This window comes from Humulus lupulus, chromosome 4 (assembly GCF_963169125.1).
Source record: "Humulus lupulus chromosome 4, drHumLupu1.1, whole genome shotgun sequence".
Lineage (NCBI taxonomy): Eukaryota > Viridiplantae > Streptophyta > Magnoliopsida > Rosales > Cannabaceae > Humulus > Humulus lupulus.
The window spans coordinates 238608934-238630620 of NC_084796.1; the positions used below are offsets into that span (position 1 = coordinate 238608934).

Below are 21687 nucleotides of genomic sequence, written 5' to 3' on the forward strand. Positions count from 1 at the left end.
AGAACGGTGAAGGGCCGGGAACGGCATTGGGCATGTTGAGTGCAAGGCCGAGAACGGCAAGGGGCCGGGAGCAGCGTTGAGCATGTGGAGTGCGAGTTACCAGGGCGAGTCCCTAGAAGGATACCTGGGATATCCTCACGGCGTGGTCCATGAAACCAGGGCTTGGTAAACGCCTGGGACGGCTAGGCCGTATGTGTTTAGCCATTGGTGGCCTTTTTATATGCTTGATATATGTGTTGCATATGTTATCTGTTTGTGGGTTCTCTTGCTGGGCTTCGGCTCATAGATGCTCTGTGGTGCAGGTAAGGGTAAAGAGAGAGAAAATCAACCAACCATGAGTATAGCAGGCGTGGGGCGGCGTGTACATGTTTGGCCAGCCTGGCTGCCACGGCCAGAGGATTTTGGGAGATGTTTGTAAATAAACTCTGATTTTGTCGTCTAGTCGACTTGGTTTAGTAATATGTTGTAAACATTTCTGAACTGTATTTTGGGATCCCAAGTGTAAACATTTTATGATTTTCTATGGAAATAATTATTTCTAAGGTTTTTCCTCTGTTTACCGCTTAATTACACTGTTTGATCTAAAACCTCGATTAGCGAGATGAAAGCACGTTTTTAAACTCACTTAGTAACGGCTCTAAGGAAGTAGGGCGTTACATAATTATTGAATTAATCACAATCATTCAATAACGATGCAATGATTAGAATTAATATAACCATCGATGAGTATATATTTGACGTAACCATTGAGTACGCACTCATTCTATATCTATCTATATGAAGAATAAATCATATAATGAAAGGGGATTCTTATTTGTACAAATAGTACTTAGAACTTGGAACGAGCATGAAGAAATAAACGATACTTCTTTATCTTTTGAGTTGCTCTGCCAGATTGGTCGCTCAAGACCTTTGGTCTCTACTCGAACACAATGAAAAAAATTGGATCACATCTTATGGACTCGTTGAGAATGATTCTGATCTAGGTTCAATCACCGGTAATAGATACCCAAAAAAAAATCACTGATAATAGATAATTTATATAGTTTCTATAATTAGTTTTAATTGCTTCAAATATTATTATGGGATCAGTTAAATTTGGTATTTCACTATGCTGAATAAAGCTTGTAACATGCTCTCCTATATAAACAAAAATGATTTAATTTAAATATGCTTAAATTGGAATAGATGATATCCAATTTATTTTAACTAAAAGTTATCATTTGTTACAAAAATGCACGTCTAGAGAGTAACGAGTAAAAATTTAATTAACTAAATAAAAATGAAAAAGAAATATGCATAAACAAACCATCCAAAAGCATAGCAAAGCGTATTAATATATCTATTAGAACACATTAACTACATCTACACCTTAAACTTAAATAGAAATTAATGTGATCATTTAAATGTTTGATTATTATTTTTGTGCGTGTATGTCTTCTTCACATACATATTTTAGTGTGTTTGTGTCTGTTTTGTTTCTGAATTTATAGTGACTATTTTTCATGTTTATGAATTTATACATATAAATTGGTTATATAACTATGAAAATGGATGAGATTAAATTTTATCAGTAAATTGAACAATATTTTCTAAAATATATATAATAAAGTTTATCATATACTAGCCACTGCCAGCCAAAAAAAAAACTAAATAAAAGACATCATTATGTTTTCAAGATTTCTTCGCTAAAAAGACACAAATTATGGCATGGAGACCAACATAAACATATTTGAATCATTTTTTAATATCATATAACAAAATTTTGTTAAATTGCTATAGTTTTATCATCCATAGAATTCTAACATCATCATAATATAGTTCTTATAATTACCTTAATACTTAAATAAGCTCTATTTATTCCCTAGCAATTTTTTATTTGTTACTATTTGTTTCTACTATGTTGATGAAAAAGTTTATTGTGTAATTCTTTCTTTTTCCTTTGTGTAAAATAATGTAAAATTTTCCTCCAAAATAGATATTTGTTGAGATGAGATATTTGTTGAAAGTGTAGTCGATCATATATATACATGTGTATATATATATATTTACTTTTATTAGGTATTATTAATCTTTGTTATTAGTTATTATCAACATAACGTGTCACTTAAATTTTAACATTAACATTAATTTTAACAATATTGTTCACACTTAATTGTTTCTATAATATTCAATATAATTATCTGCTTTTATTGTTTTAATTTGGAGTATATTTTTTCCCCCATCTTTGACATTAAAAGGTTTTTAAGGTTTTCCGAACACATTCAATTATTAGTATTATGTTAGGATTCACATGAATGAAACGAAAAGGAAATAATGATTTTAAATATATCAAAAGCTTACGTAAATAATTATTATATCAAATATAGTAAAATAATTTCAATATGGAATTAATAATTTTAAACTAATCATTAATTTATTAAAATTTAATAGTATAATTAAAAGAAGTACATATTTCTATGATCACTACTCTCAATTTATACTAAGAGACAATTATATATTTATAACTATTTATGCAAAACTATATATGATATTGCAATTATTTTGAGTAAGTAGGCTATAATATTAAACAAACATTTACCTATGTATTTTAAGAAATTACTAAAGTTATTTTTTTCTATATTTTTATTTGCCAAATTTAAATGTGAGGATGCTGTTTTTTTTTTTTTGGACAAATTGAGTACACACCATGAAAATAATACATGTGACCTTTCTTTTTCTACAAAATAAATAACATAAAATTTTATTTTAAACATTAATAAATTACCTTAGCTATAAAATGATAATTTGATGATGTAGCTGCACGTGCTACTTCAACTAGTATTTATAAATACATTGATCCAATTATATAAATATATATATATATATTTATATTAAAAACACTACAACACACTGTGATACTTTTGTAAGATGTTTATTAAATCAAGTGAAAATTACATTTAATATGGGTTTTTTTAATAAAGTTTTAAAAAATATGGCTTTTTTTTTCTAATATTATTTTATGGCTTTTTAAAACTTTTACTCTATTCTATGAGATTTTTTTCCCATATTTTTGTATAAAATCATTATTATGCCATAGTTAAATTTCTAATTATATTTATAAATGTAGAAGGGTAATTATGTAATTTCGTGTGTAGAAGGGTTATTATGTAATTTCATAATTATTTATTTAAGTTATTATATTATGTGAAAAAATTATCTTTTCAGTTTTTATATTATTTATTTTTAATTTAATTTTAATAAGTTATTATTTACTTTTTACTTTTTTACTTTTTAATTTTGTTTGATTTCACCGAAGGGTTTCGCCCTTTCTTCTTCTCCAACTGTTGTCGAACGGCGTTGGCGATCGGTAAGAGTGGCAGGCGAACGGTGGTCGTCGCAGGCGAACGGTGGTCGTCGCAGGCGAACGGTTGTCGTCTCAGGCAAACGGTGGTCGTTGAGCAGAGGTGTTTGGTGGGTTTCCATTTGTGTAAGGATGTTCCTATTCGTTTGTATTTCCTTCTGGTTTTCATCATCCACACACACACACAGTTTCTTTATAATCTGTGATTGATTTTGATTTTCTCTACATATAACTTGATTGCAAGAGAAAGGGCCCGTGGTAGGTGAAGATTTTGTTTATGTGGTATTTTAGGTTTCAATATTTAGGTGTTTTCTGACTTATGATGGAAAAAGTCATTGTTGGAAGCAGATCTATGGTTTTTATGATGAGTCTTGTTACATATATCCTTCACTCTGTATCTCTCTTCTCTTATCTATGGTGCCTGTAGTAATACTCGTGTGTGTTTTTGTGTGTGTATATATATATATTTATATCTCTTTTCTGACTTGTGATGGAAAAAGTAATTGTGGGAAGCAGTTATATTTATATCCTTCACTCTGTCTCTGTCTTCTCTTCTCTATGGTGTCTTGTAGCAATATGCGTGTATGTGTGTGTGTATATATATTTATATCTCTCTCTTTCTCTGTCATAGGGTGGGTGGACAGTGAAACAAGGCTCGTAATGAACATTCCCATGTTGTGTACTGTTTAATGATCAAATTAGCTATGAGATCTAAGGGTTGTATTTGGTTGAACTTATTCTTTTCTTTTGAATATTCATGTTTGTTTATCCATGTTGTTTTATAATGCTACTTGTTAATAATATATGTTATTGAAGATTTTTCTAATGACAAGTAATGATTATCTGTATTATTGGTAAATAGAAGTTACTTTGCAGTAGGTTTTGGTTTTGTGTTTTACCTCTACTATGTAGAAGTTAATCATTTTTTCGGCTATATTATATTTGTTCCTTAATCATTTATCTAAACTTTTTAATTCCTGATGGCATTTTGTGTTTTCTGTTTGTGTAGAAATGGTTCAAAAGGGAGGTGATGCTGGCTCTTCTAAGCCCTATTGTTATACCCAAAAATTGGAGAATGCATCCTAGGAGGCTAAGGAGAATACATCTAGGAGAGTGCCTCCTAGGAGAGCTAAGGGGAGTGGTCCTAGGAGACTCCAAGGAGGATGTGGTCCTAGGAGACCCCAAGGAGGGTGTGGTCCTAGGAGACCCCAAGGGTGTGTAGGAGGCAAGCCTCCCAAGGTTTTCTAAGTGTTGGCTCGAACGTGTCCAAGGTAAATAGCTAAGGAGGAGGAGTCTCATGCAAGAGAATGGAGACTTAGACTTTCATAAGGAAAGTCTATACAATGTTCGATCGGACATGTTTGGGAGATGCTAAAGAAGGTTGCCTCAGTGTTGTCCAAGGTGAGGTTGCCTCAATGTTGTCCAAGGTGAGGTTCCCTCAATATTGTCCAAGGTGAGGTTCCCTCAATATTGTCCAAGGTGAGGTTCCCTCAATGTTGTTCAAGGTGAGGTGCCAAGGAAGTTGCCTCGGACCACCTTAGTCCGAGGAGAAGCCAAGGAGATTGGTTCAAGGAGGAACATGGCATGCTAGAGGAGAGTGCATGTTAGAGGAGAGAAGTGCATCTCTTACCACCATGCACGTTCAACCTACCACCATGCACGTTCAACCTACCACCATGCACGTTCAACCAGCCCTTGCATGGGTAGCGAGTAGGAGGTGGACCAACTAGCTAGAGGAGACTAAGTCAGATACAACTTCAACAACATGCGCGGGAATCTCTCATTCTTCCCACAAATGGGGAGTTTGTTACATTTTGAATGTTGAATGTTTATTTGTAATATAAATATAATAAATATAGTAAAATATCCCTATTATGAGGGGATATCAGTTGAGGATCCCATCTCTATAAATAGAGAGCTTATGAGATGAGAGGGGGGTCCCTTCTGCTGATTCTTTCTAGAGAGATAAAATTGGGTATGTCTATTCTAGAGAGAGAAAGTGCTGAAATTAGAGAGAATTCTTGTATTTTCACAATTTATACTGAAGAAACTCAGTTGGCATAGTCCATCTGATCTTGAGTATAGATTTATAAATCATAACTCTAAGTGGATTAGGCTATTACCGACAATCGGGGCTGAACCACTATAAAAATTCTGTGTTATTTACTTTTCTTGTTTATACCGTCTGTTGTCGTTTACATTCTCTTGAAGGTTCGTCGTATTTGACGTTCTCACGTCGTTGGCTAAAAACGCAGTCAACACCTATGATCATGGTGGACCCTCATTAAAATTGCGACGCTCTCCTCGAAGTCCTGGGGGAGGATTGAAGCCCTGTGGTCCTGTGATTATCGATGAGACAAACAATCAGATATTTTAGTTTTTTTATTTTCCTGATTCAATTTTGTTTTTTTTCTTAGTTGGGTGTTTAGTCATTTTATAGTGAACAAATTTTTATATGCCCAGTAACCGGTTTCTATCTTTTTTTTTTGTTTATTGTGATTTATTTATATTTATTTCTGTTATAGGTAATTGGTTGGATTGAGGTTATTGATATTTTAATTATGTTGTTTAAATTTTAAGGTAACTGGTTTCTTTGATACATATTTTGTTCCTTTTTTATAGTGTCTGTTTTTTAATGATTCTAAGTGATCATTTATTTGTGATTCTTTACTATTCTTGTTTCTATATTTGATATGTTTTTGGTTTGTATAGGTTGTATGCTTTTTTCATTTGTTGTGTAATTTTATAGGTAACTGGTTACTTGTAGGATGTAACTAGTTACCCTTCAAGTGTATTCATTTTTAATTGTTGTTTAATGTTTAAGGTATATTGTTGTTTAATGTTTAAGGTAACTGGTTACTTGTAGGATGTATATTTTTGTTTAATGTTTAAGGTAACTAGTTACTTGTAGGATTCTTGTTTTCATTTTGATTTTTTTTTTAAATTGTATATGTTGTAATGTAGCTGGTTACGTTTTAAAGTAACTTGTTTCCTTAGATGTGTATGGTTTTTTTAATGTTGTAGTAATTATTTATTTTTGTATGCCCTGATTTTCCCACGGGCTAATTAGCAAGCCGAGCTGCAGACTAATCATGATTATCTCATGGATTCCCCTAAGACCGGAGCTTCTGTCGTTAGCTCGAGGAAGCCCCAAGGGCTCGCCTCCATTGTCCAAGACTGGAGGAGGCCCCTTGAAGACCAAAGGTCGAGTCCAGTGTGCAGCTCGCGATACGAGCTGGGTACAGAGCTATGACTCTTTGAGAAGTCAACACACGCAAGGTAAACGTGCATATGTCAGGCATCACGTGTCTGATATCCCCCTGACTTCTCGGACACGCAGCAGGAACGTGCGTGTTCAGACACCCACGATTGGGTTGGGCCGTGCGGCCCATTACTTCCTTACCTATTGATTTGACCACACTTATGTGTCAGGTTTAGGAATTAATCATGAATGTCACAGAATTGATACGACAAGTAAGAAGGTCATGGGATGACCTCCCTACCAACTTCCAAGTGCCTTCTCCTATAAATATGGAGACCCTGGGAGTTGATAGGGGTTGGAAAAATAATCTCTTGTAAGAAATACTCTGTAATCAAATACTCAGTATAGATCAATAATATTGACTAGTGGAGTAGAAGGATTTTAACCTTCGAACCACTTAAAAAACGTGTCTTGAGTCACCTCTTTCATCCTCTAAGATCATATATCTGTTTCGGTTCTGTATTTGGCACTAATCCCTTTCTCTTCTTCTCTTAATTGCCTGTTGGCGAAGAACCACGTCAACAATTTTAATTTTCCTTTTTGTGGTATTTGTGTTATATTTTATTCAGGCTGTGCATTATATGATCAAACCAGAGTTTCGGTTTGGAAGTAAGGTTCAGCAATGGAATAAACAAGAAGTTATAGCTGATTTGAAAAAAGTCTTCACTAAGAAGCAGAAAGCTATGTTTAGAAGGACTCATTTTGGTCATTTTTTGGATTTTCCAAGTACTGCATGGCAAGCACAGCTTGTACATAGTGTTTTGATGAGGGGGGTTCATCAGGAAAAAGAAGAATTTGAGTTTTGGTTTAAGCTTGGTGATAAGGTAGTGAGGTTTTCTATTAGTGAGTTTGGATTAATTACTGGGCTAGACTGTGCTGGTAGTGTTGATTTAAGTATGTTTCCTGATGGTAAAAAAGGTCGTAGGACAGAATTTTTCCCTGGTGTTAAAGAAAATGACAAAGTTAGCAAAAATGAAGTTAGTAGCCTTTTTAATTTAGAAAATTTTAATGCTATGGGGGATGAGCTTGTTGTGAAGTTGGGTATTGTCCACTTTTTGGCTAGTTTTTTGTTTGGGACCCAGAATGAGACAAGGGTAGACAATAAGTTTTTTGGTATGGTTGATTGTGAGCTTTCCCTGTTGAAAAAGTTTGCATTTGGCAAACTTTTGTGGCAAAAAACTAGGTGTTATATGCGCTCTGCTTTAAAGGAGGGGAATGCTCTTTATATGAAGATTCCTAGAAAAGCAGGTGGATCTCTTGATAATTAGAGTTACAAGTGTTTTGGTTTTCCTCTTGCATTCCTTATATGGATTTATGAGACTCTTCCAAGTTGTTCATCGTTTTTATGTCGGAGGATTGGTTCTTCATTTCCAAGGATATTGAATTGGCATAGCAAGGATAATGTGAGTTATCAAGAAGTTCTTGAGAAAGTTTTTATAGATGAGAAGGTAGTTTTTTTCCTCTCTTTGTTTTGTGTTGTTTTTTTATATCTGTTATATTTGTAAGTAACTAGTTACTTCTCATTTTTATAACTTTTTGTTGCTATTCATGTTATTTTTATTTGATTCAATTTTTTAAAATTTAATGCAATTTGATGTCAATATTGTCGTTCCTAATGCGGAAGAAAAGAAATTGGGTATATTGAAAAATTTATCATTTGAAAGTGTATTCTGTCCAACACCACCACCTATAGGTGATGACATTCCCCTATCGGAGATGCCTTTGTTGAGGCCTGGACTCTTTCTTCCAAAGAAGTGTTTGGAGGTTTGTTTTTTTTTCCTTTTTTATTTTTTTTAAACCCTTTTTATATGTCATTATGTTTTAATGTTTTTGTTATCTTGTTAAATTGTATGTAGGATCAATATAACAAGGGGCTCCAAGATCAAATCAAGGAGTTACATGTTAAGTTGACGGTAGTTCAAGCTTCGCAAAAGTTGATTATTGGTGAACTCGGTTCTTTGAAGAAAATTTTTGAAGTTGATTTTGCTACAGCTATTGGTTTGCTTGTAGACATTAAGTTTGCTGTGTTTGTGAAAACTGATGGTGGAGATTTAGATTCTGAAAATCAAATGAACTTTGACCATGTTTCTCATGTAAATAGTTTATTGTGTAATTGTCTTTTCTTATATTATTTTGTTGTATATCTTGATTAAATATTTCATTGCTTTTCTACAGGATTATGTTGATGATGTTTGTGTGGGGGGATACCAAGATGTTCAAGTTGGTGAAAAGTTGGGGGCCGATTTGGAGCATTCTGTGAAGATTGCTTCAAATTTTGTTACTCCTGTTAAGGTATGCTGTTTTAATAACATTTTGTCTAAGGAAGTAGTTTTTTTTATATTTGTTATAAATTTTAATTTTTTCCCTTTTGTTTTTGCAGAGTCAATCTAATGAAGCCTCATTGCTATGCTCGACTCCTTCAACTTCTACATTTCATGTGTCAAATGAAATGTGGAAGATGATAAATGAGTCTACTGAGAGACCATCAAAAGATAGTAGTAATATGGAGGGTAAGAGAAATTGGTCAATTGTTGTCTATGATTCTTCAAGGTTGTCTGATCCTGTGGCTATTTTGCCTAAGAAAAGAGAGGCGAAGCCAAGTGTTGTTGTCAAGTCTCCTTTCATGACAAAGTTTGGTTCTTCTGAAGATGAAGGTAAACATAAAAAAAAGAAGACTGTATTGGATAATATATGTCCTTTTTCTAATGATCTTGGTCAGAATCACACTAAAGAACAAGCTTCTAAGTTTCAAAGTTGGATTGAAACTAAAGTGAAGCACAATAACAAGTATGTACAATTTGTTTTTTTTTTTGGTTTTGTGTGAAATTGTTTGTTTTATTTTCTAAATACTATTTGATTTTTTTGTCTTGTAGGTATAAGAAATATGATGATAACAAGGTTGAGCCATCGATCGATTTCACTTTCATTTTTATTGACGAGAAGACTTGGTTCTACCGTTTGTATCATCCTGGGCAGTTTGTTGATTCATCGGTGAGTTTCTTTTCTTTTTATGTTATGTTTCTCATTTAAAAAAAAAAAAATTTGATGTGGTTCAATTCTATATTTCTGTGTTTTGATGGGGGTAACTAGTTCCCTCAGTCTTTTTTTGTGTTTCCACGATGTGTAACTGGTTACCTAAATGTATAATCTAGTAGTTTAGCTGGGGTAACTAGTTACCACAGTCATCTTTTTGTGTTGCAATGCTTTGTGTAACTGGTTACCCGAATGTATAATTTTGATGTTTAGTTGATGGTAACTTGTTACCCAAACTTTTTATTTTTTGTTGTGCAGCTGATTGGAACTAGTTACCCTTTGTTTTTTTATTATGTTTTGTTGTAAGTGGTAACAGGTTTCTACATAGTGGTCTTATAAGCATTTATTTTTTAAAATATAGCATATTGATGTCATGATGTATTATTTGAGGAGAAAGGTTAAGTTGTCCAAAGGTTTGATGAGGAGGGTCTCTACTACTGATAGTTGTTTTGCCCAAAACATTGTTTTCATGTATGAGAAATTTGTGAAATCAGGCAGTGGTACATTGAACATTGATGACAGTTGTGTTGCTTTGAAGATTATGAGGGGCAACTCATTATTTTGCAGTACTCACTGGAATCTACTTGATCATGTTCTTATGCCTGTTAATGTTAAGGATCTTGCTCATTGGCTTTTGCTACATTTTGACATAAAGAGGAGGATGCTCATTGTTTATGATTCTATGTCGCGAGCGAGGCATGAAAATTTGAGTTTACCTGTAATTGAAGCATTTGATGTAATGCTTCCTCTTCTATTGGAGATGATTGATTTTTATGATCGTCGTGACATAAATATTGATATTAGTCCTTATGATGTTGCTGAGACTGATGCTTTGCAATTGAGTATTGCTAGAGGCGTTCCTCAACAAGTTGAATGGTGAGTTTTTTTTTTTAAGTTTTCTTATCCTGTTTGTTGCTGGTTTTGTTTTTATGTTCTTAGTTTTTTATGTGTTTGTAATATTGCAGCGACTGTGGAATTTTTACAACGTATTTTGCCAAGCAATTAATTCTTGGAAAGGAAAATGAGATGCCAAAAGAAATTGATGCTAAGTTGCTTCGCCAAGACATTGCTTGTAATGCCCCAAATTTCCTAATAAGGTTTAGGACCTTGATTAGGAGGCCGGGAGGGCCATAATTGATTTGTTATGATGTTTCATGATTATATGCATGTTTATGTGAATTATATTATTATATGATGGTGAATGCATGCATATGGGCTCATATTTTACATGCAAGGGCATTTTGGTAATTTGGTCGTTGGGGGCGTGATTGTGTAATTTTATGCATATGGGTGAATTATAATTTTACCACACGATATGTGGATTGGTTTGAGCCATTCGACATGAGACGATCATGGGAATGCAAGTTTTCGGTCTAGTCATAATGGGATTAAGTTCGAAGCTTGGGGTGAGTCTCGGGGTCATTTTGATGATTAGAACATTACCGGGAGTTAAAGGGTAATGGGATATGATTTATTGGTATTTGATAATTTTGAGAATAACGGGAAATGGAGGGTGTTAACTATAATTAACGAGATAGGCGGGAAATGACAGTTTTACCCTTGGGAGTATTTAGAAGCTTTAAATTGACCTAGGGGAAAAATGGTCTTTTCACCCCTAGGATATATATCAATTAGATGGCTGTAGAAAACAAAAATAAAAACAGAGCATCATCATCCTCATCCTTTCCTCCTTCCCGTACACCATTTCTCCTCTTCCATTCTTTGGAATTTTTGAAGCCAACTTGAAGAACCAAGCTAGGAGATCAAAGGTGGGAGCTTAGGAACTTAGTTCAATCATTGAAGAGGACTCAAATCCAACTTGAGGTAAGGTTTCACCCAAGAACTTAAGCTTTACTCTGTTTTTCAAGTTAGTTTTTAGTTGGGAATTTGAGATGTTAGTTATGAGAATTAATGGAAGTTCTTGAGTGTGGTTGCTTGGGTTTTGTTGAGAGTGTGATGTAGATGAGGTTTGGGGGTTGAGTTTTTATGTTTTGATGATGTTTGAGATTGATTTGGAGGTTTGTTTTTCAAGGGAAATCGCAGGGGAGAAGACCAGAAAAGTTTCTGGTCTGCTGGTGGCGCCCCAGCGCCATTCCTGGCGCCCCAGTGCTAGGCAGAGTCGTTTCTGGTGCTCTCTGATTTTGGGGCAGCGCCCCAGCGCCTAGGCGCTAGTGTATTTTCCAGGAAGCATATTTTAGGGCTCGGGGGGGGGGGGACTTTTAAGGCTCGGGGGTTGGTTCCTTTACCCCGTTTGGGTAGATTGAGAGTCCCGAGAGTGTGGGATGGATCCCGGGAGTGAGGTTTTAGATTATAAACCTTTCCATGATTTATTTTATTGATGGGATTCTATATTTGGTTATGACTAGGTGACCGCTAAAGGACCAAAGGATTGATCGTTCTCAAAGGTCGTTTATTTTATTAATTCTCGCTCGAACCCAAGGTAAGAAAATTGCATCCCATATGTGACATGCATGGCTATGATTGATGCATGTTGGATGTTTAAATGTAAACATGGATAGCATAATGAATGCTTGGCAATCTTGCCCATTTGCATATGGTTATTATTGAGGCATGCTGGATGATTAAGTGTGATGCATGTAATGCACGAGAAACATATGATTAGGGCATGCCATGAATGATGAATATGAGATTGGTCATAGCTTGAGTCTCTGTGTTTGTGCGTGATCATAATTATGCTAGCAACTGTTTAGTAAGCATGCTGAATGCCCTATTCTTGGATAGTTGACATATGATACTCATTGATAGCACTGCTTACTCATGCATGGCTCTGACTAATTAGTCAGAATTGGCAAAGGTGCTAGTATCAACTGTGAAGTTGTGACTTATTAGTCAGGTTCGGCAGTGGTACTGGGCACTGGTCACATTGTGCTAACTCACTAGTCATGACAACCCTAGTGAGTAGTACAAGCTATGTCGATTGGACCTAATCGACCCTCTGCATTGAATGACTCCAAAAGCATTAATGCAGGACCGACCTCAAGTTCGATGAATATAAACAAGCATTTATCTAGCTAAAGGCTAGTCATGTAGAGCCATTGCAGGAAGTGGGCACTGGGCCCCTAGTGATCTGGTTGTCAGTCACTCAGTATGGTTTACCAGGACCTCAAGTGATATTCACTCATCTGATCAGAGCTACGGGCTCTGCATGATCATTTTGATCATCATATGCATGGCTTGGGCACTGAGGCCCCAGTGACTTGCTTGTTGGTCACTCAGTATGGTTTACCAGAACCTGTTGAAGGTTAGAGGCTAACCCAACAGCCAGCCTTCCATTTGAACTAGTGACATGCTTGTCAGTCACTCAGTATGGTTTATTAGAACCTATTGAAGGTTAGAGGCTTACCCAACAGCCACCCTTTCACTTGAGTTAGTGATTCGCTTGTCGGTCACTCAGCATGGTTTATCAGAACCTCCAGTGTTACGACACTCATTTGATTAGGATTGACTCGATAGTCCTCCAATCAGAAGGCCAGGACTTCTTGTCCTGGATACCCCAGCATTTGTTTGAACTCATTTGCATGCTGAGAAGAGCTATGAATGCTAGGCATGCCAGATATGAATTGATATCATGATATGACTGTTTATGAGCATATGAGTTTTCTTGCTGGGCTTCGGCTCACGGGTGCTTTGTGGTGCAGGTAAAGACAAGAGGAAGTTGGACCATCCTTGAGTTGGAGAGCTTAGGTGATGACGTGTACATATGCAGCTGCTCGACCAATACTTGGGCGAGGTTTGAAAGTGGAACTAGGGCTGAACCCTGTTTTACCGCTTAGAACGGCCTGTTGTAAACACTTTATTGTAATAAACTCTGAAATTATATTTTTGGGATCCCAATGTATACAGTAAACGTTCTAGTGAAACGTTATACCTTAACCAAAGTTTTTAACCCCTAAACCGCTAATCATACTTAGTTACACGTTTATGGCCAAACGACTCGATTAGCGAGTTTAGCACTGTTTGCAATGTGCACTGTAGCGGTCCCTGGAGTTGGGGCGTTACATTGCTGTTAGCTTGTATTTTCATGGGAAGAAGAAACAAGAAGATGGATATTTGACTAGCGATGATTTTACTGAAAAGCTTTTGGATAGGAAGCAGAAGAGGAGGAAGACTGCTGCATAGGTTCTCTTAAGACTACTGCATAGGTTATTTAGGAAGCTTTAGGAAAGGATATTACACTTTTTTTTTATTTTGTCTATACTCTAAATCAGATCATCTTTGGGAAAAAGATGTTTGACTTTTGGAAATGATTACCAATAGTTAGTTTGATGTTAAATTGGTACTATTGTAAGACCTTGGTTACTTAAGGACATTATATATATCTTTTGATCTTTTCGTGTTATTTATTTGTATATATTTACTTAGTTTTTCGGAGATATTTTAATGGTAACCAGGTACTTTGTTTGGTGTTTGTCTTATATACAAAAGTGTAGCTGGGTACTTTTGGTGCTTGATGTTTTTGCTATTTGTGATCATTTTTAGAGCAAAGTACCCAGTTTCTCTTGTTTGTTTTTTTACTGTATTTCATATTTAATAATTATATTTTATAAATATTCTACTTTTAAAGCAACTGAGATATTTTAATGGTAACCAGGTGCTTAGTTTAGTCTTTGTCTTTTATACAAGGGGTAACTAGTTACTTTTGGTGTTTGTTGATTTTGATATTCTTTTTTTTTTTTTTTTGTGGAAAATGTTAGATCAAAGTACCTACTTTATTGTTTTTATTTTGTTTTTGTATTTCATGTTTAATAATTATATATAATAATATTCAACTTTTTTAAAGTAACTGTGATATACAAATCAATTGAGATATAATAACCAGGTGCCCAGCTCGGTCATCGTATTATATACAAAGTGGTAACTGGTTACCTTACCCAGAATATTATGTTTAATTTTAAAAAACCATGTTTTCATGGTGTTGGTTGCATAAATATTTGACAGATATCAACAAAAAACCAACAATTTATTATAAAGGGAATCTTATTTGCTTTGTGTAATCATTCAATTTATTTGAATTTGTAACAGAGTTATTATAATACTCAATAACAATGTATGAATATGAAAGTCAATCATTTAATAAATGAAGCTATGATATGGTTGTTTTGCTGTAATATATCAATCTATGACTTTTGTTTTTTCTGCTTGTTTACCTTGTCAATTGGTGGATTCCTGCAAGTCTTCCTGTTATGTCCTGGTTGGCCACATTTACCATAGGTGATTATCACTTTGGGTTCTCCTCTTGATCTTATTCTTTTCTTTCTTGGTCTTCCTGCAGGGATTGTTGCCTTTGGAGGTAGCACCACTATGTCTAATTGTTGTGGGAGATTCGATTCATCTTTATGGGGCAAAGGATGAACATTTTCTTCATACATTGCTTTCAAAGTTTCTGTTTTGTAAAACTTTGCACAGTAATCATATACTCCCAAGTTTCTCTTTGCAATTACAGCTACTGCATGCCCACAAGGCATTTCATCTTCTTGAAACCTATTGCATGTACAAGTTCTATTGTGTATATTTACTGTGAAATTGGTCCCCTTTTCATCACGAACTTGATATTCTATTGGGTTGAAAGGAAAGACCTGAAAATAGTTTTGTGATGAATTAAAATAAAATAATAAACATTTATGTACAATTAACATTGAATGTATCCTGTTCCCACTCTGTTTAGTTTATTGTTTTGTTTTTGCTGTTACACAGGGTAACTGGTTACCATATATTGACAGAATAAAGAATAGTAAGAATAAGTTTAGTTGCATACCTCATACTTCATTTTTGAAACAATGTCATGTCTCAATTCATTTTCTGTTGCTGTAGACACTTTTGTGAATGTTCCATTTGCATTATTTGAATTGTTCCAAACCCACTTTTGAACCAAACTTCTAAGACATTCAACCAAAATATCAATAGGGAGATTTCTTGCAGCTTTTAGTGCAACGTTGAGCGATTCTGCGATGTTGGATGTCATCATGGTGTATCTTTTTGTTGGTGAGTATGATCTTGCCCAAGTTTCATATTTGGCTTTCTCTAAATAGGGTCCAATGCGTCTGTCAAGTCTATCAAGGCTTCTCATGTAGTGTTCACATTCTGTTTTTGTGTATGCTTTTGTTGCTGCAATGAAATTCATTTGTAGCTCTTCTCCATGGTTTCCATACTTGCTTTTCAAATTATTGTGCAAGTGATACATGCAAGCTCCATGGAACGCATTTGGGTACAATATATGTATTGCATTCTCTATGCTTTTGTGTCTGTCAGAAACAATAGCCAATTCTGTGAAGGTAACCAGTTACTTTTATAAGATACTAAATGAAACAGCATGTATTTGTGTATTGGTTTTGGGTAACCATTTCCTTTTTATATGTAAACCATATGATTTAATTGAAGCTACCATACCTTCGGGTTCTCCATATGTGTCTCTCAGTTTAGAGAAGAACCAAAGCCAAGAGTTATCATTTTCTGAGTCTGCTATTCCAAAAGCCAAGACAAAAATGTTGTTGTTTGGATCTAATGTTGATGCTGAAAATAGGGTGCCGCCATGTGCATTTTTTAAGAAAGTTCCATCAACAACAATGATAGGCCTTAAGTATCTCCAACCTTTGATTGAGTTGGAGAAAGCTATGTACAAGTATTTGAATCTATCTTCATTGTCTGTGAGTAGATGTGTTATTGTTCCTGGATTTGCTTGCTTCAACATGTGAAGATACATTGGCAACTTTTGACATGAATCATCAGGGTTCCCTCTTACTAGAAGCAAAGCTTTTTCTCTTGATCTCCATGCTTTTGTGTATCCCATGGTTACTCCAAAGTCATCATTCATGTCATTCATGATGTCATTTGGAGTATAATTTCTTTTGACTGACTTGTACTTATTCTTTATTAATTCCCCAATTATGATGCTTTTTTGCTTGCCTATGATCCTCCATAACAATTTCAACAAAGCAAGTATGATTTGGAATGCATTTTCGTACCTTGAATAAATCTTGATTTCTGTATTTAGAAGCTCTCACAAACCAGCTGCATGTGTCATCTGCGCAGGTAACCAGGTACTCTCTTGGTTCTGATCTTTTTGTTTTGAACTGAAAGTTATGTAGCATTGCATGGTACCTAAGAGCTGATTTGATTGTGTTCTTGTCCTTGCTCTATTTTGTTCACTCTGTAATCAGATATTACTATTTCAATTTCCTCCAATCTCTTTTTTCTTTTTGAATTGTCTTCAATTATAAAATCAGCTACTTCTTCAACAAGGTGAGGTATGTATGCCACATTGATTCCCTCATTTGTTGTGCTTGACATTCCTTCTTCAAGTAACATATGTTCATTGATGGAAGCTTTGTTTGCTTGCATTAATAATGTTCCCACCTCCATTTCTTGTGCTGTAGCTTTCTGATTTGATAGCTGAAGAAGATTATTTTCCTCACTTGATTCTTGAACTATATTCACACACAATGGTAAGTCTGTTATTTTTTCTGCAACTTTTTTCTTTATTTCCAAGTAGAACAACACTGAATTGTCTAATTCAATCTTCATTGGTGGTGTTCCTTTGGCTACTTGATAATAAAATTTAATGCTTGCTCTTGTTTCCTTTATCTCCTGTTTTACCAAATTCACCAAGTTGTCAAGAGAACAATTTGGTGGAATCAATATTCCAGTCATTGTGTACCCTTCGTACTCATTTTTTTTCATTCCACTTGCCTCCAAATTGAACCAAAGAAGTAGTATTTTCCATCCCTGTAATATTTTGTAAATTTTTAAGTAGTTAATTGGTTGTAACTGGTGAAGGTAACTGGTTACTGTAGTCTGCAATTACATACTTCACTGGAAAACTTAATTGGAAAATATGACAGTTTTTCAAGGTAACTAGTTACTTTGTTGTTACTGAAAGTTTTGACAATTAGAATTCAGACCAATATGAAATGTTTTTTTTAATTGCAAAGACAAAGTTGAATCTAAAATAATCACAGTTCTTATTTTTTGTATATTTTTGGTCAATCAATATAACCATATTAGTAGGTTTAATTATTTTTTTCAAATTTCAAGTTAATTATTATGTTTTTTTTTTAAAATGGACATAATGAACTTCATGATTACCATTATAATCTGTAAAATAGGTATGAGAAAAATATGAAATCAATGGTTCTATATTATGTAGAAGAATTAGGAATTTAATAGATATTAAGTTGAATAAAATTAGATTAATATAGTATTTGACAGAGCAAGATTTTTACAAACCTGGTTTTCTTGGATGCTTTGGACGATGGAGAAGTTCGTCGCCGGAGATGGAGGACGTCGCCGGTGATGGAGAAGGACGTCGCCGCAGATCCGACTGTAGGAAGGTGTTGTTTCAGGTGGCTAGAGGTGGCTGGAGGTAAACTGGAGGTTCGGGTTTGTGGTTGCCAGAGATGGGTGTTCTTGCTGGAAATTTTTTTTTCGGTTGGGGATGTTTTTGATCGAGTCAAAATTTCAGCATGGTAGTATGTGCATCTTTAATTACAATACTACCCTCCTTAATGACTTATTTGTTTTATTTTTTAATGTGGGATAACTTTTCTCATATTCTGATTTTTTGTAGTTAAGTTTTTCCATACAAATTAAGTAAAGTTTAATTACCATATTTTTGCACATAAATGGCTAAAAAGCCATATTTATGAAAAATCCCCTTAAATCAATGTGATTCAAACGTATTAGTTGGAAGCTTAAAGTTGGATGGCTTCTACTTCTTGGGCCTCATCTCGCCTCAAAATGCCAAAATAAGTTGGGACTAGTCAGAAGTGATTAAATTACATTTTATATGAGAATTTTAATAGTGTGCAAAAATATGGCTTTTTTTTCAAAAAAAAAAAATTAATCTATGATTTTTTTTTAAGAATTTTCACTTTTATGGGTTTATTTTCCCATATATATTTTTTTTATAAAAGTTGGTTTAAGTCATAGTTTTACTCTTAATCAAGTTTTATTAATTTGGAAAGGTATGTTTGTAATTTGAGTGTTATTTTTTAGCTTATTTGTTTTTTTATATTATTTTTATATTAATTCTTTTATATTAAAATTTTCTTTAGTTGTTTTGCAATTTTTTTGTTTCTTTATTTTTGTAATATGAATTATGTTTAAAATTATTTTTTATTTATTATAAACATTTTTTTTAAGATTGTACGTTTCTTTTTCCAAATCCTGAGGTAACCAGTTACTTGATTAATTTTTGACAGTTATGTAAAAAAAAAATCCTAGAACTAGTTTAAATAATATGTACCAGGATGGATAACCAATTATTCTGAGATGAGTAACTTTCTGCCATAAGATGGGTAACCAGTTATCATAAGAAGGATGACAGGTTACTCATATTAAATATGAAAATAAACATCAAATTTGAAGGGAAAAGAGGAAGAACACTTCATTAAAAAGAAAAGAACAAGTAACTATGATTTTAGTAACATATGTAACCAGTTACCATGAAAAACCTAGAAATATACACACACATCAGAACGTGAAGGTAACCAGTTATTCCCATAAATATATACACAAAGAACGTGAAGGTAACTAATTATCCCCAGAAAAATACACACAAAGAATGGAAAGGTAACCAATTACCACAGATTGATCTGAAGATAAAAAAAAAAATCAGATCCACCCCCTTTCCCTTTTCTCTTATCTTATTCATATAGTTTTCTTTCTAGATTTGAATGTTCCCATCAGGATAAATGGTTATTCATTCACGTTTTCATATTTTTATTAGTTTTCTTTCCAAATTTTGGTGTTCCTATAAATGTTACAGTAAAAAGAAAATGCTGAAAAAGTGATTTGAATTTTTTTTATATATAGTGGAAAAAACTATAAAAAAAATTACAATAGTAAAATATTATAAATAAAAAAATAGTAAAATAATTATGTAATATTAAAATATATGTTAAAAAAAAAGGAAAAAATTGAATGAGAAAAGAATAAGTAAAAAAAAAAAAAAGAGAGAGAAAATCATCCATTGAGGCGTGTGAAGTTTCTCTCTTCTCTCCACGATGAAGAAGAAGAAAGTAGCTCGAAAGCCTGCAACTAGAACTCGGACTGAGGAGACTACGATTCTTACTGATCCCACTGTGCTGGTTCAGCCTGATCTACAGATTGAAGTAGATGGTTCTTCGGTTGGGCTGGAAGGGAAACAGGGATTACAATCGCAGGAGCAGAGATCTGAGGATATACACGTCCCTCTGGTAGAAGATAATCTGGGTAAGGATTTGGATTCAAATATTGGGAAAGGGGACTTTCAAGCTTCTGCCCAGGCTCATTGGGCGAATCTCAGAGAAAAATATCAAATAAATGAATCGGCTAAGCTACATTATGAGGCACCCCTTCTGCAAAATGGGAAGAAAGTTGCCCAAATTGATTTGGAGGAGGTTTCTGAACAGGCTCAGAATTGGAATTCTGCTGTGATTTGTATGGTTTTGGGTGCGAATCCACCAATTGCGGTTTTTGAAGGGTTTGTTAAGAGGATTTGGGAACATTTGGGCATTGAACGGGTAGTGAGAATGCACATGGGTCTCACCATTGTCAAGTTCAATGATGAGGCTACAAGAGATTTTGTTTTGGAGAATGGAGTTGTGCAGTTTGATAGGAAGCCGGTTATTGTGAGGCCTTGGACTCAAGAACTTGACTCGATCAGATTAGTGCGATCTGTTCCTTTATGGATTCGTTTGCCAAATTTGGGGCTGCAATATTGGGGGAAAAACTGTCTTAGTTCCTTAGTTAGTACAATTGGGAAGCCTATTATGGTGGATAAGTTTACTAAAGATAGATCTATGATAAAGTTTGCTAGAGTGTTGGTTGAGATGGATATTACAGATGACCCTCCTTTCTTAATCCATTTTGTAAATGAACGTGGACAACTCCAGGAGCAATTTGTGGAATATGAATGGCTTCCCATTAAGTGTTCAATATGTAAGGGCTATGGGCATAATGCTGATGAATGCAAGAAAAGTGATACAAAAGTTTGGGTCTCTGAGAGCAAACCAGATCAAAAATCGACTAATCTTGCTTCTGGTTCTGAGGCTGCTAAGACAACACTTGGTGAGACATCTGAGTCTCACGAGGAGGTAACAGTGATAGGGACAAAGAGTACAACAGCGGTAACTGGGACTGATGAGGCTGTGGCTCAGGACAGGGCCCCGAGTACAAATTTGGTTCGGTCTCCAGCTAACAAAGAAAACTGGGAAGTGCCTAGGAAGATTGGGACCTCTAAGAGTAAAGGTAAGACAGTGAGCTCACAGTTGGACAGGGATAAAAATGTGTTTAAAGTGCTTCAAGAACAGGTGACAAGGGAGATGAGTGGGGTTCCTTTTGATTCATTTGCTGATGGATTGCACAAACATATTTAGCTGGAATGTGAGGGGTTTGAATAAGAGGGACAAACAACATGCTATTTTGCGTCTCTTAAAGGTTAATAAAGTTGGTATTTGTGCTCTGTTAGAGAATAAACTAAAGGGTGATAAGGTTCAAGACATGATGTCTAAGGTGATGGTTGGCTGGGATTGTTTTAATAGTCCGGCTACAGAAGGAAGAATTCTGGTTATGTGGCAGAGGTCCTTTGTCAGTGTACAAGTGTTGCTGGTTCACCAGCAATTTGATCACTGTCTGGTGCGATTTTCTGGTTTACAACAGAATTTGGTGGTTACTTTTGTCTATGGGTTCAGCATGTTAGCTAAGAGATTAGAAATGTGGAGGGGTTTATCATCTCTATCTATTCTGAACTTGCCATGGCTGGTTGTTGGAGACTTTAACTCAGTGTTTGAATTTGATGATAGAGTGGGGGGAAGGGAGATTGGAGCTAATGAGTTAGTTGACTCTACTGCTTGGCTTGCTAACTCTCATCTTGCTAAGCTTAAATGTGTTGGTTCAAACATTACTTGGTCTAATAAACAGGAGGGGGGTGATCGGGTATATTCAAAAATAGATCATGCTTTTATTAATGAAGGGTGGATAGACTGTCAGCTGAACTCCATTGCTGAGCTACATTGGGAGGTATATTCTGATCATTGTTTCTTTCTTATTA

At 34.7% G+C, this 21687-nt stretch overlaps 1 protein-coding gene across 1 annotated transcript; it reads right to left on the reverse strand.

Annotated features, from left to right (window-relative positions):
- Positions 1–14776: 14776 nt before the first annotated feature.
- On the reverse strand, positions 14777–16479 carry LOC133833043 (uncharacterized). The gene is made up of 3 exons (XM_062263304.1): positions 16047–16479; positions 15415–15923; positions 14777–15235 (listed from the first exon to the last, which is right to left on the reverse strand). Exons 1-3 carry the CDS (start codon positions 16477–16479, stop codon positions 14777–14779), a joined length of 1401 nt encoding a protein of 466 aa, XP_062119288.1.
- Between the last annotated feature and the right edge of the window lie 5208 nt (positions 16480–21687).